Genomic DNA, 27,500 nt, shown 5'->3' on the forward strand with positions numbered 1-27,500 from the left:
GCGTGTGTGTGTGTGTGTGTGTTCTGCTTGCAGCACTGAGGAATGCCAAGAATCCCGCTCCCTAGAAGTGCAGCCCCACCGCATCAGGCAGTTTTATAAACTGGCCTCATCTTCCCTTTCACCCCTGCACTCCTTCATTCCTTCAGCCTCCTCAGTCCCTAAACCTGGGGGATCGTAACACAAGGGGTCAGAGGTCAAACTGTTTGTCATTAGATAAAGAGAGAAAGGGTTTTGCAGGAAAGAAGCAGAGAGGGCTTTTATAAATGTGTTTTACAGACTGTTTATTTAGCTGATACTGGAGCCATTTAAAGTGACTCTTAATGAGGGGACCTTCACTTCCATTATCACTGGCAGCACAAGCAGACGGCTGTAGACCGGAAAGGGTCATGACCGTGTCAGTTAAAACAATAATCCAGGATGTTTGCACATTAATGAATGTCAGTATCTGTGTCCTCTGGTGCACATTAAGTCATGAGTCATGTTTGCTTTCCTTAGGCACTGAGACAGAGAGGGACTGTATGAGTCTACTGTACTGACTTATACCAACAGACCAGGGAGTAGGAAGAGGAGACCTGTCTAACAGCTGCTGATCTGACCGTGTGGTGGACAAGAACTGTGCTGTGGTGGATGAAGCCACAAATATCACAGTTTGCGTCTACAGAGGGAGATTTTCAAGCTCACTTTCCTAATTAAAGGCACAGACACCTTATTCCTGCATGCAGCGCTATGCAACGGGGAGACATTTATCACGCAGCGATAAGTCACACAGCGGAAATGAGCGAGATCCAACATCCACGGCGCCGAGTGGAGTCTAACAGAGAGAAAGAAAGGCAGGAAGTAGGTGACAGGACTGAGAGGAAAGCAGGAGAATCGCATTAAAGAAGAGAAGCTCAGAGATGCAGATAAAGAAATGACAAAGAGGAAGGAAAAGAGGGGAAACTTTGATAGAAGAAGAGAAGGAAAAATGGAGAAGACTGATGAAGTCAGGAGATAAAGAGGGAAAGAAAAAGGAGAAAATGTTATCTTGGTGAGAGCGTCCTTAAATCCTGCTGTTGACTGACGTTTCCTCTTCCTTTAAATACCTGCGCCTGAATGCTTTGTCTGCCTGTCCTGTGTGTGTGTGTGTGTGTGTGTGTGTGTGTGTGTGTGTGTGTGTGTGTGTGTGTGTGTGTGTGTGTGTGTGTAATCTAAGGAGCCTTTGTGCTGCCATAGCTCGGCTCGGTCTTTCAGACCTTAAATCCACTTGTTGAACACAATGATGGTACAAGTGGCTCCTTTGAAAACCACAGTCGCGGTTCTTAGAAAAATAATGGAGCAGAAAAGGCTGAAGCTGCTGATCATTCATTTTGAATCACTGCTTCTTCCTTCCGTCCGCCCTCGGATCCACTTTCCTCTTCCTGCCACGCTCTCCTGCAGGTTTCTCCACAGCCAACGACCACTGGCTAAGAAAATAAGTGTGTAAACCCTGCGCGGCTTGTAGTGACAGAACAACTGCCTAAATAGGAAAAACAGCAACTTTTACATGACTTGAAAATTGTCAGATTACGCGTGTTTGTATCTCGATGCACTTGAGCTGAAATTGCAGGTTTTCACCGCAGACGACAGAACGAAGCTGACAGGAGATTTGCAAAGCTGTCACGAGGGTCGAGGAAAGCGAGGGAACGAGAAGACTGCAGGCCTGTGTGACAGGTGAGTTCACCTGCTGCAGCGGAAAGACTAACATTTAATACAGACTCCTTCCTGACAGAAAACATACAATGTGGAAAAGAATGATAAGAAATCGAAAGAACTAAAAAACGTTGCAGTGTTAACAGATTTCTCATAATGGTCTTGAATGGATTTAAAACTAGGGATGGCTGGTGAACAACTCTCTACCTTACAAAATGTAAATAATAGATTAAAAGGTCCTCCTGGCAGAAGAACTGAATAAATGCGTCTTCCAGGAAGAGATAAGAGAGCTCAACCGGCCCAATGAATCGGCCACTGGCCAAATCAGCCAATCATAAATTAGTTGCAGCAGGCTGTTATTACAGGGTTCAAACATCCGCCCGGCACCGGAATCTCACTTTGAGGCCATGAGCGGTGGGACCTCCAGGGTCGCCGTGGTAACGACAGGTTATCTGTGGGACGCTGAGCTATGGCGGCGTCTCCATCAGCTGAGGTGAAAGGTCAGCGCTGACCCCCCCCCCCAACACACACACACAGCACAGACACGCTCTGTGTGTGTGTGTGTGTGTGTGTGTGTGTGTGTGTGTGTGTGTGTGTGTGAACTGTCACGTTCAGCTGCTTTCATTAACTGAGCAGCTGATTTATTATGGCTTTAATTACAGAGCTCTGGATGCCGATCAATTAAGTTTCTAACCTTCCATCTCCAACAGCAGCGTCTGCGTGTTAAGGTGTGTGTGTGTTGCCTGAAGCAGGAAGTGCAGGAGACTGAAGCTTATCCTGTTTCCAATAACGGAAGAAGTCATGGCTGCATTTCTTCCCCTAATGGCCTTTTATTAAGTGACATTGGAGCACAAGTGACATAGTTAACTGAGTAACAACCCACTGTATGTACTGGATCCACAGGAAGAACATTAGTGATGCAGAGACTGGAACCAGGCAATGCATACATTTAGTGCAGGGAAACAATAAAATACATGTATGTATGTATTAGATAAATCTAAATAATTCAATTTCTAATAAATAGGTAGAACTGAACAACCTGATGTTTTACAAACTACAAACACTTGCAGTTTGTCTTATTTTTTACCCAATTACAAGCTTTGCTTTAGTGTGAGTTTGCTCCATCAGCACTAATTCCTAACTAATTCCTTAACTAACTGACTAATTCCCTCAGCAAAGATTTGCACGACATCTCAGCTGAAATCAGTTTCTCAGTGTGTGCCGGCTGTCAAACGCCAGCCACCATCCAACAAAGAGACCCTGACAGCCCTGGATCTGCAGGCAACCAATCATCACTAATCTAATGGAAACAGGCCTGTCAGTGGCCAGGTGAGTACGTGCACGTGTCAACGCGTGTGCACGGGACGCGGGGAGCGACGGCAGCTAACCTCATGTGAGCGTTCAGGACGCGACGGCGCCGCGTAACTGCCAGATTCATCACCTTCATGTGCTCCAGGACGCCGCGCCCTCCGTGAGCTGCATATTCATGCTGAACCGGTCGGGAGCAGCCTGAAGGTTAAGCACCGGGCTCACGACCGGACGCCCACCGGTTCCAGGCCTTGGACCGATGTCAGGAAGACGGAGAGCTCGGCCCATGACGGATGCAGATGTGCAGATGCAGATGTGCAGGGCCACGCAGGTAAATCAAGTCCGAGCCGGATTGATCCACGGGTGCGTTTAACAGATCCCTATACATCACAAGCGTGTGTGTGTGTGTGTGTGGGGCTGGGGGTGGTCGTTAACATGTAATGAGCTATCTATATGCGCACGCTCATTTATGTAGGCTCTGCTTAGCTGGAGCATAAAGATAAATAGAGGAGGGAAATTAGATAAGACCTGACAACAGAGCGAGTTTAGAAAAAGAGAGAGAGGGAGGGAGAGAGAGAGAGAGAGAGAAAGAGAGACAGAGGGAGAGAGAGAGAGAGAGAGAGAGAGAGAGTCGACTGTCAGCAAAAAACATATGACCTCCTCTATGGCATAGGAGTAGGATGGTGAGATATCATGCTCATAAAATCCATTTAGTCACTCAAATAGCGTGGACTACGTTCACTTGACTGAATATGCAAATATCGTCGGACGGTGACGCGCGTGGACGCGCAGCAGCAGAGCAGCAGAGCAGCAGAGCGGCGGCTCGGCCCGTTTCCCGGTTCTGCAGGCGGCTCTGTTTCGACAGCGTGGCGTGTCACGTTCACATGGTTCCCATTTGCTGGTGCGAGCCGTGGCGCTGACAGTGAGTCAGCGCGGGTCCCAGCGGAGAGCGCGCTCGCCCGCTCCGTCACCGTATTATAGGAACGCGCCCGCGCCTCGGAGCGGCGCTTGGATCCGAGCGGGACGGAAAAGCTCCGTGGCACAAAACGGCCCAAAAACTGGAACAAATGTTTCGCTCGCAACAAATGACAGAGAACAATGGCCTCATTTACACACACACACACACTAAAACACACGAGGGGGTGAAATGAAACCACTGAACTCCGTCTTTGACATGAAATAGTTTTGCTGCAGGCTTTACTGTACTTCAGATCTGCTCATTAGAAGCAAATGTGCAATTTATTATGTAGATCACTTACTGTAGATTTAGACTAAACTCATGCTAGAACTCCAGCACAATGATGAATGTGTGATTTGCCAACAGAGTCTGGCTCGAGGAGTTATTATAATTTCGGAGTCTCTTGATGTTTTGTGGACTTGTTCCACTTTTGTGTTTTTCTAATGTAGTTTGCTTCTACTTTTTCACATTTGTCCTGAGTTCACTTACTGGGGTGGAGTCATTTAAACGCCTCCTTCCAGCTCAGGTGTGACTCGTTCAAGCAGTCGGGTAAATTGCTGAAGGCAGCGATCAAGGGTCGCAACACCGAGGTCACAACAAAGGACCGGCAGCTTCCTGACTCATGCGTCGCTCCATCTATAAAGTCAGGCTCTGTGCCAGCAGGTGGCAGTAACCTGTAGTTGTGACAGCTTGGAAATGAATTAACTCTTACAGGGATCAATTTAAGTGAGAGCAGGATTAAATGCTAGAGTTCAGAAGCAACAAAGGCAGAAATGCTGTAGGACGCTTTCAGAATTGGGACGTTAAACAAAGATAAATTGATTTTGTCTACACACAAACAACTTCAGAGCAATATATTAATGGGAAAAATTAAAAACATTACAAGCCTTGACCAAAATCACAAGCTAAAATAACCCAGTGTGAAACTGATCTATAAATATAGCAGCAAATCAATGTGAATTGACTTCAGATGACCTTTAATTATTTAACAAAAAGACTTAACTCTGGGCGACTGGTGCGGTGGGTAGCACTGTCGCCTCACAGCAAGAAGGTTCTGGGTTCGATTCCCGGAAGCGGCCCTGGTGCCTTCCTCCCACAGTCCAAAGACGTGCATTAGGTTGATTGGCTTCTCTCCATTGCCCGTAGGTGTGAGTGTGTGAATGAATGGTTGTCTGTCTATGTGTTGCCCTGCGATGGCGACCTGTCCAGGGTGTACCCTGCCTCTCGCCCGTAGCCAGCTGGGATAGGCTCCAGCACCACCCGTGACCCCGCACTAGGGAGTAAGCGGTTAAGAAGATGGATGGATGGACTTAACTCTCACATCGACACAGACATCACGGCCAACTTCCAACCACAACAACACATCCATAAACCCAATCAGCAGGAATTTTCTGCCTTTTAACTTGTTTCAGCATTTAGGGATTCATATACAGTATTAGCTTTGAGTGAGTGAAAAAAGTATACTCTGAACTGTTTGATCGTTTGTGTTAAACTAACTTGACATCTGGGTGGAAATGTCGCCCGAGCTGCAAACAGACAGAAGATGAGGATGAGCCGCACACGAACGCATGCGTGTGTGCATCACTGAGCGGGTGTGAGACGAGGTCACAGCTGGACTCAGCCTCCGCGGACCGTGTTACATGTTACTCCATTCAGGCCCGTGGTTATTACCTCGAAGGTCAGGGCAGGAATCCACACGCTTCCTCCCAGCTCTCCATTTGTCAGTAAAATCTTGACTTTACAAAGACGCAACAGAGAAACAGAGAGCTCACACAAACACACAGACAGGGAGCTTATTGAAAGATGGCACCTGTTAACTCATAATGAACACAGTGACAGACTGACAGGCGGAGGAGGGAATCGGGAAGAGGGAAACGGAAATGAGAACGAGCCCCCACTGCTGCTGCCCCAACACACACACACACGCACGCACGCGCGCACACACAAAGGCACACACACACACACACACACACTATCCTGTATTGCTTTAACCACAACTACTTCATTTGTGCAACTTTTATTTTACTTTTTTTAACTGCAAAGTCCATGTTTGCAAAGTTCCCAGTTCCCAATTCAACTCACTGCTTTTTCTCTCCTGCCTAAGACTTTATCCCTTCCTCTCCCTCCCCCAGCAAGACCAGTAAGGAATGCAGTTTATGAGGATTTCCCAGTATGTGCATACGCGCACATGTAGGTGTGTGAGTGTGGATAACACATTCCTGGCCCCCCCCCCCCCCCCGGTTTTGGCGGAGCACACCTGCGGGGCACCTGAGGTCACCGGGGGCTCTGACACACACACACACACACACACACACACACACACACACACACACACACACACACATACACATACTTTGTGGGACATGCATGACTGGGGACCAACTACCTGTTGCTCTCGCTCCTTCTCAGCTACCTGTGCTGTGCTTACCTGGAAAAACACACGGCTCTCAGCCCTCTTTTTATTCTTTCATTATATTTTTCAGTTTTTTTCCTCTGTAGTTTTTTGTCAATCCGCCTTTCATTCTTTAAAGCCACCCAAAGAGCAACCAGTGAGAAAGTCATTAGTGAGAGTAGTTTGTACTGGGATTAGGAAACTAAGCTGGTAAATACAGCAGGGCTTTCAGCTGGCAGCCAGAAAATGGAAAAGAGAAGTGGAGACAATAAAAATGGGTAGATACAGATGGTAGAGAGAGAGAGAGGGAGAGAGAGAGAGAGAGAGAGGGAGAGGGAGGTGGAGGTGGAGGTGGAGAAGAGAGGGCAGAGGAGGGGTGAAGGAAGGTGAAACCAAAGACGACAGAGAGTCCGAAAATAAGACATGATTAGGAGCTTCACAGTAAGAGAAGAGCGCCGCTTCCCTCGGTGCTCATTAAAGTTGAGGGAGCTCAAACAGAGCTGGTGGCAGCTTGTGGCCCTTCCTCTGCAGAGCAAACAGCGCCGAGCGAGCGGGAGGCGAGAATGGAGACTGACGGAACGGAGCCGCTCCGTCTCCTCCGGTCGTTCCTGCAGAGGAGCTCGAGAGAGCGGCCATTCACCGCAGGCCGAGCGGACGCAGCTGCCGCCCACACACACCCACACACACACACACACACACACACACACACAGGACACACATGCACCGGCTAATGCAAAGACACAAACAGGAACTTATAAAATTACTAACAAAAAAGGCCGTAAAATCAACCTCCCCGAAGCCGAGCACAACGCGTCCACTGTGGCGCCGTCGCCATTTGTTTTCAAGTAAAGAGCATAAAATCTTCTCCGAGGATTAATAACCTGCACCGCCCCAATCAATCACGTCTCGGTTTTCAATTAAAAATTCTAAATTGGCACCAAAGAGCAGAGAACACACAACGAGGGGAGGAGGCAGATCGCTAAGCGTTTCCACCACGCACACACGCTATGAGACACTGTTAACGGCCCATGTGTGAGTGTGGGAGCCCAGCGTTTGGCTGCAGATGAGCAGGAGGAGCCGCCCGGTGACAAAAGGCGTCTGTGGACAGAGGGTGTGAAAGGCGGAAAGCGTCGAGAGAAAACCCGCGCGTGTGCAAACAGACTCACAAGAGGCTGAAGACGGGTGAAAGCCTTTAGACAAACTCAACCAGGCGCTTCTAAAGACGGCTGAACTCAATATCGAGAGCGAGGCAGATAAACAAATAGGTCCAAATAAAGCCCAGCAGAAGCCCGACGCGTTTTCCCAGGAGCTGGAAAAAAGCCCTCGGAGAGAAGTGCTGGGTAATTTATGGTAAGTTGCCTCGGTTTGATCATTTTACTTGAAAAATAGCAGCAAAATACGCCTGATGGCCTGCAATTAACTTTGATGTGAGTGAGTGACCCGGGAGAGCACAGCCAGGGCAGACGGGCCCCGCCATTATAATTAAAGGAGCCAAAGCGCTCCATGCGCTCAGTTACTGCTCCACTCAGGTGCATTGGCTGCCAAAGCAGCACTGGAGGAGGGGACGTCACCTCCCACGGCCTCAGGAGGAACCCACCACCACAGCGCAGGTTGTTCACGCAGCAGCAAACAGGCGAAAACGAGCTCATCTCAACCTCCTGTCCTTCAGAGAGCTGCAATTACTAATATTTTAGTAGAAACCAGGTGAAACATGAGACACATTATATACTTTACAAAAGCAGTCTCACAGAACAATTAAATACATCTACAGGCAACAGAAGGAACCAGACATCAGACCCAGCATGTCTGCGTAGAGAGAGGGCAGATGGAACGAAGCGAAGGCAGGTTGGTCGGGTCAGCAACAGCTCGGAGGCCGTTGAACTAGTCAGCGACCCCGCATACGCGCATGCGCATACGCATGCGCATACGCATACGCCACTGTCTGCAGCTGCTCTGATTGGATCAGTTTGCTGCTAATCCTCATCACGATGCTTTTTATCTACAGACCAGAAACCATAGATGCACAATTATTCTTTTACCATCAAACAAATCGAGGAGTTGCTTGTCTTGTGTGAGTCTGCGTCTGTGTGTGTGTGTGTGTGTGTGTGTGTGTGTGTGTGTGTGTGTGTGTGTGTGTGTGTGTGTGTGTGTGAGTCTGCATGTGTGTGTGTGCGTTTTCAGTGAGCGGACGGTAAAAAGAGGAAGCTGTGGGTGATCGGCCTCTCTCTGTACTCTCTATGTGGTTTGGGTCTGTGTGAGTGTGTGTCTTGCTCTGATCATGGGTGAGTAGCAGGGTGAGCATAAGATGAGGCTGACTGTTCAGTCTGCGCGTCCACAGAGTGCGTTCATGCACGTCTCCTTCGCCTCCAGATCAGATGAGCGTGGGAGGTTTCGAAACGCGACATTGAGCCAGTAGCGCAGACCAAAGTGTGTGTGTGTGTGTGTGTGTGTGTGTGTGTGTGTGTGTGTGTGTGTGTGTGTGTGTGTGTGTGTGCATATAGATTTCCCAACCCGCCTATTTACAGCTAAAGGAAAACTATGATTAGAGAGAAAAGAGAGCGAGAAAGAAAGAGACAGTGGGAGAGAGGGGGCAGACAGAAAACTCTCTCCATCTGGTCCAGTGGTGAGCATGCCAGAACACACACACACACACACACACACACACACCACGCACACACACACACATATTTTCTTGTGTTCTATTCTCATTCCACGGTCATAAACAATACCTCGCAAACAAACATCCCGACAACATCAGCAGACGCTCGGATATTATTTACTCACACACAGACACACACCTGCACACTGTGCAAACAAACAGACAGAAAGATGGTGTCACCCCCTTAAAGAACCACAGGCCTCCAGCTGAGAAGCCAAGTCCCTGCAGATGAACGCCACAGTGTTGAAGGCCCCACCGCACACATCTACGCTCCTCGATACCAACGTGACCACTGCCGCTTCTCAACCTCACAGAGCCGCTTCCGCTCCGCTTCTTGCTTCAGTCTGTCACATAGACACTGACGCTGCAGTCGATCAGTTCTAAACAAAACATTTGCCTGAAACAAAGACATTTTTCTGAATGGTGACTGTGAAACTGTGAATCTTCATGACTTCAAAGTTACTTTAACTTTTGACCTGCAGTTTGCTGTACAGGACGCCTACAGTCCATTCAACAGCATAATGTAGTGGACCAGGTCTCTAACGTGAAACTGTCACTGTCACAAGAACTTTAAATACAAAATGCTACATAAATTAGCACAGAGGCAATTTGTCCATTGCATATGTATAAATTCTTTATTCTGCTTTGCTCAAAGACAAAACGATCATGTTAAATCCAGCTCTTATGAACCTGAAACCCACTGTCTTCTTCACTTCTTCACTATCATCTTTAGTTTCCGGCCTTTTGATTTAATTTGACAGAGACGCCTGCTCTTTGAGGAAAACACCCAGAGGAATACTTCCATTTAACGATTAACCTCTAAACGCTGTGCAGCTAATCCCCACCTGTGCAGGGAAAGACGCCAGTCCCTCGTCTGGTTTGTTACTCAATCAGCCGCGTGCATATGCTAATGCTGGCGCCTGCAAATGAGCTCAGCAGGCGTGTTCTGCCGGAGGGGGCTAAGAGTCTCCTGCTGTGCTGTTAATGTGCTGGTCAGCCACAGGGAAAAGTGCTCCACGCTTTGAAACGACCTGCAGAAGCGATGGATTAATCTCCCGATGACAGGATCGAACCAGGCAGGAGCGAATAGAGGCGAGTTTGCACCGTCTCAAATATGCACAGACAACATACGAGCTTAATAGACACACACAAAAAAGTCAACTTGAACACAAAGACAGGCGGACACGCAGGCGTATGCACACAGCGACCACAAACACCGCACCAGAAATACAGCAAGAGGTCGTCTGATGAAAGACTGGAGGATAATTGATGATATTTCTGTCCTGGAGCCTCTTCCACCATAAAACAGACTTCACATCTGTTATATCAATGATCAGAAGGAGCGCTTCTCTCCTGAAGGTGGAGGCCACAGCTCACAATGTCGCACTAATCGCACATGATATGAATATTTGCATTAAACACAGTTTAAGCGCCACTCGGTGAAGCAAACCGTGGGCATAGAACAAACGCACATCTGGTGCCGCAGGCGTGAAGAAAGGTTAAAGAGAGGGGGAAAGGTTGTGTTCAGGGGCTCGGCAGGAGGCTTGTTAAAGGGTTCAGGGATGATGCAACGACCCTCGTCTATGCACACACAACTCTCAGTGCGCTGCAGTCTGGACTTGCGTGTTAAAGGTAAACAGCCCGATAGAATATCTGGAAGAGCACTTAGTCCAAAGGGCGGAACATCGTCAAGCTACCGCAGCCGTGACCCATCACGTCCACGTGTCAGGTGCACAGGTATAACACTTAATGGCTTTTTGGGTCAGCACTGAAAGCAAGGCATCATGGGAGTCGTATTTTACCCCACTGGCGTCTGCTCTGCTGCCTGCTCTTGACCTTTGACCCCATAAACCAGTCAGTTTTTTTAGGACAGCTCCGTCAGGTGGAGTCAAGGCAAACGCGACGTCGTGCAGAGTCGCTAGAAAGTTGTGGGCGAGTTGTCTTCTTCAGCAGGACAAAGTGAGGAATGAAGCAGCGAGAAGGTCATCGTTCCCCCGACCTTTCCCTCGGCAAACCAGGAAAGAATTAAATCTGTCAGAACCATCTCAGAGAAAGATCCACTAAGAAACAGAATCCAAGACTACTTACTGAAAAGGTCAAAGCCCAGTGGTGGAAAATAGCAGGCATCTAGACAGGAGCTGAGAGAAAATGACAGCACACCTGCTCCGGCCCATTTACGGTTCAGCTCACACTTTAGAAGCGATGCAGCTCAGAGGCGATCACCAACAGCACCAATATCTACGGACCTGTACAGAAGCCTCCAGGGTTTAGGACGTGCACACGAGAATATTGGATTTCTAAGTAAGATAAGCAGCACTAAGCAGCAGTGTACAGGAGAACTGGGCGGCCATCGGCCTCGGCTCAGTCTGTGTCCTAGTGTTAGTGTGTGTCAGTGATTCCTCTTCATCATATTTATGATCCATAGTCATTTACCTCCTGTGTGCGAATTCTAAACTCGCCGTATTTACACTTAAAACAAATCTTTGTTTTAGTAAAGGAACCAGGGGATGCGATCGGGCAAGTGCTGCTATGCACTGTACAATTAGTGGTGGGATATGATTCCTTAATAACACACAGTTAGAGCTGCAGAGGAAACCTAGAAATAAATCCGTTCGCAGCCTAGAATCTAACGCGGCGGCTCCACCGTCGTCATCCAAGGTTTCCCTGGGGAGCAAACAAATAAAACGGCGGCCGCGGCTCCGAGAGTTGACTGCGTTGCCACGGCAACCGTAGAAACCGTCGGAGTCCCGGCCAATTAAGTTTAGCGCAAATTATGGGATGTATTTAAAGCTGTGTTAACGAGTGGCTGCAGTGAATTAGCGGCGGCTAGCGCGGAGCCGGCGTGTGCGTCTCCAGGTACGACTCCTTCCTCCCGCTGCACTTCTCACTCACCACATTTCATTAGCGCGTCTCCTCCAGGGCGCTTTCATCTCACGGGCTTTTCCGGAAAGGTAGAACGGCCCGACTCGCCATCCGAGCATGGCCAGAACGTTGCAGCGGCTATTATTACTACATTTTGCTCCAGAGTTACACTAATGATTAATAGAGCGTCTGTAAGTGTGTGTGTGCGCAGTGGAAGTGACTTAAAGTAGTACAAAGCGAAGGAAACACTTAGGAGAGGAAAGGGGATTATCAGCGGGAAGAGAGACGTTCTTTTTATTGCCCATTAAGTATTTTAAGCCTCAAAGTGAAGCATTTAATCTCTGTATAAATCCAGAGGTACTTTGTTACTGCGGTTATCTCACTACTTCAAACAGTAAGCATGATTGAGTACAGCTCAAGGCTAGGGCCACTAATGGTCACTCAGGATCTAAACAAACAGGAAAGCCATAATAAACCCAGGGCAAAATCACAGCTTAATGGTAAAAGGCGACGATGTCCTGTCTCATCACACGGAACAAGATTAACCGATGGCGAAATATCTGTATTTTAGGCGTTTTCACCCTGTGGGAAATAATAAAAACGCAGCTGAGCCCTGTTTTATTAGTGACTACTGGCCTCTGGTCATTAGACAGGCCGTTTACAGTCAGGAGAGCAGGAGCGAAGAAGGAACGAGCTGCAGATATTGGGAAACGCACGTTTTTACACCTCGATGCAGTTCAACACACGAGAGAAACGCACACCGAGTAACAGGAGCGCTCGTAAAAGCCAGCGGAGACGAACGTCGCTTCTGAACTGAACCCACAGAAGCATGGGAGGTTCTGCCGTAATCTGATACCAGCGCCGAATAAATAAGACACATGCATTTACTGCTTAAATTCACACAATTCAGAAAAGTAATGACTCTTTAGCTTCTCTCCAAGATGTCGGCTCCGAGCAACAAATAAATAAAAGACAAAGAGCCGAGGAGGAAAACAAGAGGCTAAAAAAGAAGAGCAGTGATTTATGTTGCTGTTGACTGTTGACTTACTCTCTCTGTCTCTCTCTCTCCTCCCTCTCTGCTCTTTCACTCCTCTCTTTCCGCTCGTCTCTCACTGACTGGCGTTGGCTGTGACACACACATGCACACGCAAAGACGAAGTCTCGCTCGGTCCGAGAGTGGAGACGAGATGAAGAAAGAGGTCACGGGTAGTTTAATATGACACTGAATTAGGACCTTTTCAAATTAAAGCATGTGTCTTGCGAGGAAATAAAGATTCATGAGGATATGAATGAAGTTAGTTATGTGCTGAAACACACTATTGTGTTTTCTAAATTGGGTTCTTGGCTGCTCCAGCTTCAACCAGAGGCACATAATTATACACACTGATATGCTTTAGATGATGAGAATGGAAGTCACACACCCAAAACATATTGCGCACATGCAATAACAGACACAAACACACACACACACACACACACACACAATGTCTGCCATGTTCAAAGCCAGCGAGCACTGAATATGTGTGTGTGTGAAGCCTGATTCCCGTTACTTAAAACATAATCCATATACGCGTGTGGTAGGTCGACAGTATTCCCGGAAGGAGTGTGTAAATGTGCGTGTGTGCGTGTGTTAACGAGACGATGCTAATTAAAATCAGAGCGGCTTCAGAGCATAGCTACGGTCGCCATCCGTGGCATTTTTACGCGTCGTCACATAAAACGCATAAAGAGTTTGCTCACACACACAGATAACACAAAACCACACAAAGCGTGATCACAACAAATGCAACCGTGCGCTCAGACGCACACAAATCCGCCACATATCTGTGGACAACAATCTTAAATTCTTGCCGCCTCTTCGCTACCCACAATCCTTTGTGTTTGCAAGTTTGTCATGTCAGTGAACGCCTCTTGACTCTCAGATTCTTGGCAGCTTTCAAACAACAATGACAATCTGTGATGAACAGTGACCAGATTTTAGGCTTTTGTGATTTGATTTAAAGATAAAAAAGCTCATAACAACATACTTGACTTGCAATTTCACCTCAAATGTCTGGAGTAATCATTAAATCCAATTTATAGTTCTGTCACCATCCACACATTTAGTAGAAGCTAATAAACGACCCTGGTGACACTAGTTTGTCCCAATCTGAAGAATGTACAGAATGTGTCTGTCACTGAACCCAGATCTGTTGGAGGGCAGATACGTACAGTGTGAACTGGGCTTTCACACAGGTCAAATCTGACGCGAGTGATTAAACCCTAAATATGAAAAGCTTTTAAAGCTTTTACACAAACTATGATACTGTAATGGCCACTTAAGGTGCCATGAGGGACTAAGAGCAGCAGCAGAACTGAATAAGACAAAAAAATCTATGTTTTCTCATATTTAACCAAAAGCCACAAAGCAGAAGCTTCAAAGAAGCCTCATGATCTGACGACTACATAGTGAAACCATGAGCTGCCCCTCGTTTAGCACCAGTGTTTATGGCATTAGTTGCTCTGGATGAGGCCATTAGTCAGAGTCCATCCATCATCAGCGTGTTGTAGGACGATGATGTAGGTGATGCACGGTGGTTCTCGTTCTTTGGACGGGAAATGACTCCTCACATGGGCAGACGCTGCAGATTAGCCCCGACAGCAGCCGCGCGGACACCTTTCATTAAGCGCCGCGACCACATACGCCGCAGATTCCTGAGAGCGTACGAGCGTGTGCGTCTGTGTGTGTGTTTGTCTTAAAAACGCTACAAAGACGCCGTAATTGGAGCCACATGCGATTCACTCACGGCAAATATGGAATGCCAAACATGCAACGGGACGGCGAGAGCGGGCGACGAGGCCGCGGGGGAGGGAGGGGGGAGGGAGGTGGGAGACACGGCGGAACCCAGATACAGACCCGTCCAAGCGGCGAACGTTGATAAGAGATGAGCAGCCTGGTGAATGGCTCTGATTTGAAGCCTCAGACGTTGGACATCTTTATTTAACTAGCTTATTTAATCACTACGCTGAATCATGTAGCCCATCGTCGAGGAATGATTTCATTGGCCATGAATGTGTGTGTAATTTAGCAGACGAGCGGCTGGCACCAGGCACGAGAACGAGGAACCCTTGCACATGACGGCGGTTTGCGTGAGCACCTTGTCAGTGTGTGTGTGTGTGTGTGTGTGTGTGTGTGTGTGTGTGTGTGTGTGTGCGTGTGGACAGGACTCCTCTCAGCCAACAGCCGCCTGGCGCCTTGTAAAGAGCAGACGCTGCGTTCAGGGACCCACACAGAATCGTAAAGGCCGCGACGCGACCACTAGCGGCGCTCTCCCGCTGGAGTATCACAGTTACGACATGATTCCCGATTCAAATCGTGCGTGTTATTCCCCTTGCGGAGCTGGAACCGGCGAAAGTGGCGAGCGGGCGGTGGAAACGCAGCCAAGGAGCGGCCGCTGACATCATGTGCCCAGCGACCACATGAAGGCGGCACCAGGCGGTGGGTGGCATGGACCTCGGCAGCGTTTGGCACCTCCCGATGTCGGTGGCCGTTCATTCAGCTTCTACTGCTAACTGGTGCCGGCATTGATTTGAACTGGGGACTGGACACATACAGATGTAACTGGGTTCCAACTGTATTGGGCATTTCTTGTCTAGTCTTGTCTTGACTATTTTTGGTCTGCGTATTTTCCACACATGCACCTGCTTGGTACCAAAGGCACCACGAGAACCTGCCTTGAAATCGATGTCTGACTTGTGTCTGACTTGAGACCAGCCAGGTTAACATGTTCCTGGTTTCCTCCACGTCTCTCTAATTTCTCTTTTTCTTTCCATTTCCTCCCCGGCCCACCTCCCGTCTCCCCCGCTGACTCTGTTGTGATCATTTTTCCTCCTCCTCCCTGTCTTCGTGTGTCTCTATCTCCACAGTTTATTTCTCTTTTGTCGGCGTTGGCAACTGCAGTAAGCTGTTTATTGATGTTCAGCGGTGGAGACAAACTTTTCCGCACATCAAACGTCCCTCTGCCATCATCATCATCATCATCATCATCATCATCATCATCCCCTGCTGGGAGTTGAAATTTGTTTTTCTTCTTCTCTCACACTGATTCAACCCCGTTTTATTTTAGGGGGTTTATGGTCCTTCAAAGTCATCCACTGCAACCACAATGACTAATCTCACTTCATGGCACCTACATAGAAAACTGCGATAAATAAATAGTCAGAACCAACACAAGGTTTCTATTTTATCCAAAATATAGAGAACAATCTGCAATGTGATGGTATGAACCCAGCTGAATACGTCAAGGACCTCTCCCAGATTCAGTTTCTGTCACATTTCTGCTGATTGTTTTATTTTTCCTTCTCTCCACCTCACACAGTTACAGCATCTTAAACACTAGTGGCTGGATTTTGGCAAATCTCACCACAGCAGTGTAGCCTTTCCCAAATTATACAAATTAGCCTGAGGGAGATGCCATAATTATACTTTAAAACAAGCTGAGAGATTTGTTTATATCGAGAGCCTTGGAGTATGTGTTTCCGTGGAGTGTTTTCACTTACGCTGTGTAAATGCAGAATTAGAGACTGAAAAACAAGTTCTGGTGAAATATTTGTCAGGATCCCTGAAAGGTGGACGGGCCTCGCAGCCGTTGTGCATCCGTGAAGCCTCGGTGGCCTTATAAAGTAAAGCTGGGGATTAGCAGCCTCCCACTGGAGCCCATTGTCTGATTGAAGCTGGCTCACGAGGCGCCGCCGGCGCGATGCCGCGCTTGTAAAAGTGACCGAAAGTCAGGACGACAACTTTATGGAGAGCGGTGTGTGTGGCAGCGGGCGCAGCCAGCTCAGAGAGAGAGAGAGGCGGTGGGCGAGCGAGCGCATCCCGGCCGGAGCGCACGGGGACGTCCGCATTCTTCCTGGGTCGCCAGAGGAATCCACAAAGCAAACAGGGCCGAGCTTCATGTTTGGAGCGGGACGTGAGCGGCGTACACAAGCTGCCATGGCTTTTTACAATCTCTAATTATGCCCGTTGACCCAAAAATAGCCGTCTCGTCAACGCTTCTACTCATTTGTCTTCTGAAACAAAATCGGCCTTCAGGGAAGCGTGAGCCTTTCTTTCCATTACAGTGTGCCGGTGCTTGGGAGGTCACAGATCTCCACATGCAGCATCGCTCACAGATGCATTCCTGTCATCTAAAAACAGCTTTTGGGCCCATAACAGTAAATGCTTGAAACGTTAAACCAACGGTGGAAGTAAGTTAAAAACGTGTTACATAATTTTATCAGGGGAGACTAAAGTCACTGAAAATGACCCAGGGGCGACGTGGAGACGAGGGAGAGAGAGTATAAATATATCTCCACAGGTTTTAAAGTGGCTTTGTGGTGTTCTGTATTTAGAAGAGGCCTGGTTGAATCGTCTCTCACCCTATTTATGTGGCTGACGCGCTCTCTCTCTCTCTCTCTCTCTCTCTCTCTCTCGCTCTCTCTCTCCCTCTCCTGCTGCTGCTGAGTCTTTCATTTCACATCTCCATCTCTTGTTCTGGTTCTCACCATCAAATCTTCCCATGTCTGTCTCTCTGTCACACTCTTTATGGAATGAGTGTGAACATCTGTGTCACTATTGACTCTGAGAAATAAAATGGAAGCAAAGTCCTGTGTTTTTGCATTTGAATGCATGTGGTCTTGTTTTCTCTGTATTACTGCATATTGTGTGAGATCTATTATTAACAGTTGACTTCTATCAGCTCCGATTCTCTTTCCTTCGACTGCAAACAGACTAATGAAGAAAGTGCAAACATGCTGGAATCGCTGCACCTCAACCCTGGAGACACAGTCATTGGTGACACACTGCGCAGAAAGAGGCATTCAAGGTCCTGCGGCGGAAATGTGCCAGTCACAGAAGTGAATGGGTTTGAGTTGCTCTGGTGGCACATCACTGTATGTCAACCTGTAAAAACCCACGGTGAGGCAGAGCCATTGTGTTGGTTCTCACAGAACACAAAGAATGTGGGTGCATTGACGTTCAAGCGTCCCGTGTGTTCAGGTTGTCTTTAAAGTGTTGTTTAGACAAGTGTTTGTTGATGTGAGGTTAGAATGTGCAGCATTTTGTTATGTTAGAAGTCGTGACAGCTCCACTCCCTCTGAGTCGGCTAATGTAACGCAATCCAGCAGACTTCCATCCAAATGGACCGGATGGCGCGCGGCGCTGGGTTCTGGTCCGGGGGGAAGTGCCAGTCGTCTCGGTGGTGGATCTGTAATGTTTATTCTAATGTTTCGACCTCCGTGCAGTCGTGAGCAGCGATTGGTGAAACGCTGCATCTTCTGATGGTTATTTCTGCTGTTGACTCATCAGCAGAACTACATGGATGATGTAAAAGCTTCCAGAGTTAGTTAAGCTTTTATGGCCGGCCATGTTACACCATAGTAACATAATGACAAACAGACTGAGTTTGGTTGAGAGGCGCTGATCTCGCCATGATACTGCACTTTAGAAGCTAATTGAATAATGTTTGTGTGTCCTAAAGTAACATGAGGTTGACGTTGATTATTCTGTGAAAGTGAAAAAAAAAACCTCCGTTCATTTGTTCATTTATTTACGTATAACAGAGCAAGAAGAGGCCTGAAGCTGCCGTCCTCAGATCAGCTGTGAAGTTTCCGTAACGCGAGCGAAGTCCAGCTCTTACGTGACCGTGTTTGTTTGTCGCTGCGCGGTGCGTGGGCCCCGTGTGTACATGCGCCTGGATCACGACACGTGTGTGTTTGTGGCTCGAACAGTTTGTGAGCGTGTGATTACGCCACAGCAATAATAACAGTTTGGGTTCATTTATAACAATCAGACGTTACTTAAACAATATAAATCACACGCCTGACACACACAGACATGCATGTGCACGTACGTGCACTGTGTGTGTGTGTGTGTGTGTGTGTGTGTGTGTGTGTGTGTGTGTGTGTGTGTGTGTGTGTGTGTGTGTGTGTGTGTGACATTAGCCAGTTCAGCCATTGAGTCTGTAGCCATAATAATGGTCAACAAAGAGCGCAGCAGCTATGTGGACCTCCCACGGAGCGACAGCGTTACACACAATCACACACAAACACACGAACCCAAACATTCCTGCGGACTTTCATTCACTAAACCCTGAAGTTAATCACGTAATACAACATGTGTGAGCGTCTGAGGCGGGTTTAAAAGCTAAGAAGTGGTTTTATCAGACATGTGAAGTCGGAAAACAGAGAGATAAATTCATGCAAGTCCTTATTTAGAGAATAGTTAAGATTAGACGAGAGTGTCTCCTGGAAGTGGTTAAAAATATACAGGGAATAATCATAAACATGCCTCAACTGATTTCAGTAACAGAAACCAAAGTCAAGGCTAACTAGCTCAGTACAAATTAGCTGTATCTGCGGGCTGTTCATTATCAGCTGATTGTCTAATGAAAGACAGACTTCAACTTGTGCTTTTTCTTCCTCTAGTTAAAGCCTGTGCCTCCAGACACCTGACCGTAACACCAGCCTTTATTACATCCGCACTGCTAAATATTAGGGATATATTTCACTGGGGCGAACGCTAATTGTAGATCTGTACTGGAACATAAACTCTGGTCTCCTGCCTGAAAGTCAGGCACGCTACAAGCCCATCCATCACTGTCTGGTTCTGTTACCTAGCAACATAAACGGCACATTACCTTCTGCAATGTCACTGATGTTTGACTCTACTGTACGTGTAGATTGTGAGATATGGTGTTTTCCACTGTGGGCGTAATTCTTGGGTGCAGTGTCAGCCCTCAGGCAGTGCAAGGTTCCTGACCTCACACGGAGGTGGAGCTTCGATTTACGCCCAATCTACGGCCGCGTGTCATTAAACTGTAAATAATGTGGAAACACCGTTTCCCAGAATTCATGAGGAGATTGGAGGCAGAAACCCTCAGATGACATCACCATAACTCCACAGCAGCAGTAAGGCCACAGGTCGGGTTTCATCTTCTACACAGGCAGAGATTTATTTTTAAATTAAACAGCAGCCACTTGAAAAGCGACGTGATTAATAGCTTGGAAGTGAAACATGGTAACTATTAAACACGAGCTCCGATCCCTACATCCATGCGCTGGGTAATAAACAGAGCTAATATTCTGCCCACACTGGGCCGTGAGCTCTAATAGCTGCACAAGGTTTGCTCCTTAAGTCTATGTGGGATCCAGGACATGTTCTGAGACCACAGATTTGCTCGTACTTATACTGTAAATGTCACGAATGTGCATACGTCAGCGTGAATCTCTTCTCACAGACGGAAAACCAGGCCAAAATAGGAAAAGCCCGTGTCATAATCTTCATGACAACTGCTTAAAGCTGCCTGTGGAAGACAGATGGCTGTAAAAAGGCAACGGAGTCGGTTTGTGTAGCGTCACGACATTTGTTGGTGGTGGAGTTTGGTGGGATTGAAAGTCCAGCGCTTCTCTACTACTGAAACAGAACACACACACACACACACACACACACACACACACACACACACACACACACACACACACACACACACACACACACACAGGCCAGAGAGCCGCTGCCAGGTTTTTAAAACATCCTTTAGGAAAAATAAAGCGTCTCAAATCAAAGCCAGAACATTAGACCATTCTGTAAGAAAAGAAAAAAAAGCAGGTCAACAACCAACAAAAGCTCCCATTCTCCTACGGAGGGTCTCCGCTGCCCCAGTTTCCCATCTCTCATTCCATCCTGCCTTGTCCTGCTGCCCTGACCTCACCTGCCACCCGCTGCCCCCCCGCTCTCATCCTCCGACTCACGCCGCAGCATTTATCTCCCGGTGTTCCTCCCTTCGCTCGCCCGTCTCCCTCTCCTCTCGCTGCTTTCCAGGGCGGCCGAGTCTGCTTTCGATTAACATTCTCATGTAAACCTAAATTGTGATTAGAAAAACACTGTGTGAGCGCGTCGGCCCCCGTCGGGCTCTCTTACGTACAGGAAGACGCGCATGCGGGCGAAGCGGGAGACGTGTATATAAGAAGACATGTGCAAACGAATGCAAGTCATATACAAACATAAAGGAAAGCAGAGACACAAATTAGCAAAGCGTGTATACAGATCTGGCATTGAAGACCCTGCAGAGGAAGACACACTACGCACTGTTTATTCATACATTCACTGTTTACCCTCATTTCACACGTAAAGACAGGCGGCTCGACTCACAATCGCATACTGTACGTGCCCCAAACACATCTCTGTAAACATGTCAGGGGGAATTTGTGGGTTTTAACCCTGCGCATTACCAGCTTCATGGCTGCTTCCCTCACGCAGCTCACCTTTATTTGCAAGGTTAAATTATTACCACATGCAGCCTCTGTGCTGTTTTAGTGCAAACATATAAAAATTCTTCGCCAAATAGGAAAAAGGAAGAAAAAAAAAGGTCGGCAGCCTCACACGAACATTTCATAGGTTCTGGCCCCGCAGCGATGGAGCTACAGCGGATGGGTCGCTGCTCAACGAGGCGGTGGGAAGGGAAAAGACACAGGCGGCGGCCAAGTTTAACGTACGCCTGCTCGTTCGCACATTCGCAGGATTAAAGTCACGAAATGTGGGAACCACAGCGGCGAAACCAATGTGTCATGAGTCACAGTCCTCTGCAGACGTGCAGTAATAATACATGCACGCCTTAAAAACTGCGCTGATGAGGCCCGGCTCCGTGGGCCCAGTGGGTTGAAGCCTGGGCTTTAATTATTAGGAAGCTCCGTCGCGTTGTTGTGGTTCAGCATAAAGTCTGCTACAGTCTGACCCCCGCATGCAGACTGCTGTTCTGCACCCAGCGCCTGTTAAAGCCACAGGAGGAGGCGCGTCACAGGGAGGTGCAGCCGTGCTCCCGTGCGTCTCACCGGGTTCCAGGCTTATTTGTTTCTGTCCAGCGCTCACTGGTGTGAAAGACAAACAACGGCTCTGGAGCGCAGTGACGAGAAAACAATCTTACACTTACTCTGTGTGTGTGTGTGTGTGTGTGTGTGTGTGTGTGTGTGTGTGTGTGTGTGTGTGTGTGTGTGTGTGTGTGTGTGTGTGTGTGTCTGTGTGTGTGTGTGTGTGTGTGTGTGTGTGTGTGTGTGTGTGTGTGTGAAGCAGCAGATGAAGAAGCAGACGATGACACTGAGTGAGTTCAGACAGTTTGCCGCCCCCCCCACCCCTTTCCACCAATCAGCACTCACACACTCGGCCCACTTCCTGTAACACTAACCTGAGCATTCCAGCAGGTAAAGCATAGCAGCCGCCTCTAAATGGACAATTAGCCAAGATTAAAGGCAAACTCCTCGTCTTTCTCCATTAAGTCAATTAGGAGGAAAAGACATCTCGGGTGACCCCTGCTGCCTTCGGCCTCTCTCCCTCCTGCTGAGTTGTGTATGCAGCGGTTACCGAAGGTCCTGGACGTTAAGTGCCTTGCTCAAGAGAAACCTTGAGGTTCTGAGTTGTTATTATTTACTCAGCAGTGCTGGGATCTAGACCTTCAACCTCCTCCAGCAGGACGTGAGGACCTCAGGACGGGCGTCAGCCATCACCCGTCCCATCGCATCCTTTAGCCCCTGTGCCTTTTACCTTCTAACATGTTTATCTGAAGCCGTGAGTCCAGACGGGCCCACGGTGAGTGAACAAGTGGAGATTCAGCATCACTCTCAAGGACACTTTGATTGGATAGAATCTCTGGCCGGCATCCCTCCGGATAAAAACTCACTTCTCTGTCCATTAAGCCTCCAAAAAACCTTTTAGGCTTGCGTGCCTGACTGCTGGGAGCCCTGCTGTGATGTATTTTATGGGATGCAGCGAGGACGCGGAGGGAGGACAGCGTCAGAGTTGAGTAGGAAGAAGAAGGAAGAGCCTCAAAAATACAGGCAGCTCTGATTTTCATTAATAATTTGTAATATGTCTCTATCTTTAGCTCCAGCTGTACATCAACCTTTACTTCATAGTCCATAAATGTCGAAACACGGTCAATAATCACCTCATTTGTTGGATAATACTTCAGTAATTGAAGCTGCGCTGGTGCTGCTGTTATTGCTTGTGGTGAGAGAGAAGACGAAGCGCTTCTCGTGTCCGACTGCGGCTCTCATCCGTCTTCCTCCTCGCCTCCTCTTCCTCTCAGGCAGACCAATCAGCTGCAACCTGAGCCGTTCTAATGGGGGGGAGCAGTAAACCCCCGCGGGGCTGATGTAAACACACACACGCCCAAGAACAAGAAGAAGAAGAGTGAGAGCAACCGCCACAGAGTCACTCAGCGAATCGAACCTCCGGCCCTTCAAAGCGTCGCCTCATTTTCCCCTCAGCGATGGTCGAATCGGCCTCGGACGCACGCGCGGCCGCACGCCGTGAGCGCGTCTGCGTCCGTGTGCTGCGAGGCCGCGGTCTCTGAGGCGCTGGGCGACAGGACCACAGACTGCAGCGGAAGCCACAGGCTCCAGTTCATGCGTCCACCTCTGCATCCCCATCGTAGCCCCCCCCCCCACCGAGCACCACGCGGGGCCGCAGGCTCCGACGCCTCCATCCATCTTCATCTCCGCCTCCTCCACCCGTCCCCCCTCACGCGACCTTCCCAGAACCTACTCTTAATTCCTCATCGTCAGCCGCGCGCGCCGCTCCGCGAGGCAGACGCTTTGAAACCGGCCCCGCTGATCCCGGAGGAGTCCAAGATTCTGCGAGAAGCTCGTATCCGGCCTGATGCCTCGTGCACTCGTGCCCCAACATCCCCAGGAGCAAAACCCACCGCTCTAACCCGCGCCTGTTTTCCCTTTTTGCAGGTCCAGCTCCTTCCCTCTACTCCCGGCTCCAAACCTCAGACCACAGGGCTTTAATGGGAGGGTTAGGAGGTAATTCCTATCACACTGCCATCATTTAATATCTAACCGAGACTGACGGGGGGGAAGGTTACGAACCCAAACCAGAAAGCCACCAGCAAACCTTGTCTGCTCCTGCTGTTCTCTGTGCCCTCCTTCAGCTGCTTCCCTCCTAATGCACCGCCTCTACATCTCCTTCTCTTCCCACCCCCCGTCTCCACACCTTTCAGACACGTCCTGAATTCACAGGAAAACGTAAAGATGGGATTAAAAAAGTGAAAAATGGGAAAGGCGGAAAGAAAAAAAATCAAACGAGCAGGAGGAAACTCCAGACACTGTAATTTAGATTGTGCTGATGGCAAAGTCGGGATATAAAGAACAGGAGATTTATACTGTTAAGTTTGGAACACGGTCACCGTTTCCACTCTCTTACCAAGGTCTCAGAGAGCTCTATAGGGATCCATATTCAACCGGTGATAAATAAGAGCAATCGAGACCAATTAGGGGTTTTATGGAATAAGAAGCCAGGCGGTGGAGGAAATCAGGCTGTCACTCACGAATAATAAACGCTGGAAAGGAGAAATAAACTCCGAGCATGTGTGTGTGTGTGTGTGTGTGAATCTGTTTGTGCGACTCCTTATTTGTCACCGTGTGCGTTCACATGAGGGGTTCTGACTGTGTGTGATCCTGGAAGCCGCAGTTGACGTAAATGACAATTTGCTCTCAACCATAACAGTCTAGTTTGCTTTCTTCAGCAATAAATCACACAACACCACAAATATATGAAACGCACGATCAGTCTGTCTCGAGTTTTAAATAGAGGTTTCACAGTGAATCCCACTGGGAGGGTTTCATCTCGCTGCGGCTTCTCTGCCGACGCAAGAGACGGCATCGGGAAACCAAGACAGGAAAATACAATCGGATGTCGTCATCAGCAAAAGTGTTACTGTCAGCGCAGCGTCAGTTGTTCTGTTCTACGTAAACACACTCAGTCCCGCTCACACATTCGTTCAGGCCATTTAGAAACGGACTTCAGCATCCAAACGCTCCACGGAGCGGCATCGACACAGGTCCTGCTGAGCACCATCCACAGGAAGACAGTGAGAAAACATCCACAGGAAGCTCCTGCTAAACTGGTCAACATGATCACAACCACTGCATTCAGTCACATCAGGACTCTACACGTTAAGCTTTACATGCAATATAATGTTTGCACTGAATAAAAGTAAAGTGTTCTGCCTCTTGGAAACATTATAAAGCAGAAGTGAGAGGTTTAAGGTCCCAGCGCTGGTATTTCCAGCCCTAACACCTTTTCACATGCAGACAGTAAGTCAATACAGTGAATTTATACACGCACACATGCATATATAATATATATAAGCCCAAGAATGCGCATAATAATGATTTCAGGCTCGTGCGAAACGGGGCCCTGGAGACACACATGCACGCACAATATACAGCAGCACCAGCATAAAACTTGAAGGAAGCCCAATATAAGCAGCTATAAAGTTTAGAAGGTGTTTCAACCTTCAACCTGAGCTGACAGAGGCTCTCCGAGGATAAGACAAATAGGAAACGTAAGAGCAGACCGCGAGAGCAGGGGGAAGGAAAGGACACAGGGCGGAGGACACACCGGTGGGACCCAAACGAAGAGCACGAAGGAGAGAGAGCAAGTGTGGGAACGTGGGATGAAGAGGAGCGAGACGGACGGCTTCCCTGCACTTACACTCCCATTCTCTGGGAAAAAACTCCTTACTCCCGAATAAAAATGCCTCATGGATCCAAACAAAACATTCCCTTCAGGCACACTTTCACCTCCTAAAATCCTACGTGCGCCGCTGTTTTTTTCTTCTTCCCACCTCTCGAGAGGAGCACAGAGCGGCACTGTGTCACCTGGCGCGGGACTTGAACCCTCAACCTCCGTGAAGGTTCTGACATTGCACCGTGGCCATGTTTTGAAAGGGATCAGGTGACGCATCAAAAGAAGGGGCGGGGGTCGCTGGATGTGAGGATGGAAAAACAAGGAAGGTGTACTCACAGTCGTCCGAGTTTGGGGTTGGACTGGAAGAGAAGCTCCGGGAGGAACTGGAGCTTGTTTCGGTTCAGACGCCTGCACAGAGAGAAAGGAGGGGGAATAAAGCAAATAAAATAGTTTGAAACCGTTTGCAGATGAAAACCACAGCTCCAACAGAACCGGGCCAGAAGCCAGTAATAAATCACTCGGACTCATGCTTCTGTGTTGAACGGGTCATCGATGGGCAGCTGAGGGCGTTTCCCTGCAGGTCAGTGGGTTCGCGGTCCTGTCATAGTGTCCCACAGGTTATCACGCTGGGCGCCCTGTGCTTCTGAGCTGCAGGTTATCACAGTGAACGCTCTCAAAGGCCCAGGATGTGTTTTAACGGGGACTTCCTGCAGCCTTTTAATCCTCTTCTATAGAAAGACATGCACACGTCGTGTGCTTCCAGGACTTTCTCTTCGCTGTCTCTCGACCACCGCCGGTCGAGGCAGATGTCGGGCCTCCTTGAGCCTGTTTCCGTGGCAACCATCCACGCAAAGTCACCAAAAGCAAGGCCTTGCGGCCTCTCCTGGCGGGACGCGTGCTGCAGATCTGATCCACTACTACTGGTTAACGTGTTTCCTCGTTCTAAAACGCCTGGTTGAAAATCTGTTGGTTGTTACGTCGACACGTCAGGATCAAAAAAGAGCAGCTCTCGTGCAGAGATGCTGCGCACGCACAGCTGACTCCTGCTTACTCCACTCGCCTGTGAGAAACATGGCACATCAGAACATTTGGGGAAACAGTGCATCTGGTTGATGTGTTTTTAATCACTTTTGGACATTGATGTAAGTCTATGGCACGGAGAAATAAACTAATTAAGGCTGCAGACTGACGGACGTGATAGGAGGGTGAGCCATTATGAGGCAATTCATTCTTGGATTTAGTATCTGCATGACAATTGTTAGATGCACTATTATTTCAGAAAGAAAGACTGAGGCTATTCTTTACACAGCAGTAAAACCCAAAAGCTGTTGGGTTGTTGGCTGGATTTATTGTTTATTTCATCTGTTTGTGTCGACTGTGACAGTACATTTAGAAAACAGTTAACCCACAGACTGAGGCCACGACTCGCCACAACTGGTCTGGAAATAACACAACATTAAAAGCCTCTAACAAAAGCCATGTTTTCGATCAAACAACACAAACTGTGACCAAACTAATATATTTTTTTAGAGTCGTGTTCACACATTTGCGAGAGGGTACGTCTGCTGCGCAAAAAAAGTGACGGTAAAAATCACATGGGCCGCTTTTTAGCAGCTGTACTGTATGTGCGGCAGAGGAATATTAAAAAAGATTAAGTCTTTTATTATATATAATAATATTTCATGAATTTACATTGTTCACAATTAAGTCTATTGGCAATTAGAGTTTTAAAACCCGCCCAGTGCCCCAGAATAAACCGAATAAACAGCAGCTAGTTGTAAAGGAATGACAGGCAGAAGATGGAGTGAGTGCGAGTCTGGTGTTGGCTAACATTAAGACGCGCGCGTGTGTGTGTGTGTGTGTGTGTGTGTGTGTGTGTGTGTGTGTGTGTGTGTGTGTGTGTGTGTGTGTGTGTGTGTGTGTGTGTGTGTGTGTGTGTTGACAGCAGCAGAGACAGATGAGGACAGTGTGAGCAGCGGGAGTGAACAGTGTTATCAAGCTACCGAAGCCGTTCTCTGAGGTACAAGACGTGGAACAAAAGAAGGAGAGCGGAGAAGGTCAAAAGGTCGCAGGGTCTCGAGGCAGAATCTGCACAGGAGAAGACACAGACATCAACCCTTTGACCCCTGGGATAATGATAGCAAAACCCTCCGACGTGCGC

General features: G+C 48.3%; 1 protein-coding gene across 1 annotated transcript in view; it reads right to left on the reverse strand.

Moving 5' to 3' along the window:
- The window catches only part of slit3 (slit homolog 3 (Drosophila)), a 155,263-nt gene that overhangs the window by 111,964 nt on the left and 15,799 nt on the right, over nt 1-27,500 (reverse strand). Inside the window, exon 4 of the mRNA XM_029164733.3 lies at nt 25,676-25,747. Coding sequence (XP_029020566.1) covers nt 25,676-25,747 — 72 coding nt within the window. The remainder of the gene's footprint in view (nt 1-25,675; nt 25,748-27,500) is intronic.

Source organism: Betta splendens, chromosome 10 (genome assembly GCF_900634795.4).
Source record: "Betta splendens chromosome 10, fBetSpl5.4, whole genome shotgun sequence".
NCBI lineage: Eukaryota > Metazoa > Chordata > Actinopteri > Anabantiformes > Osphronemidae > Betta > Betta splendens.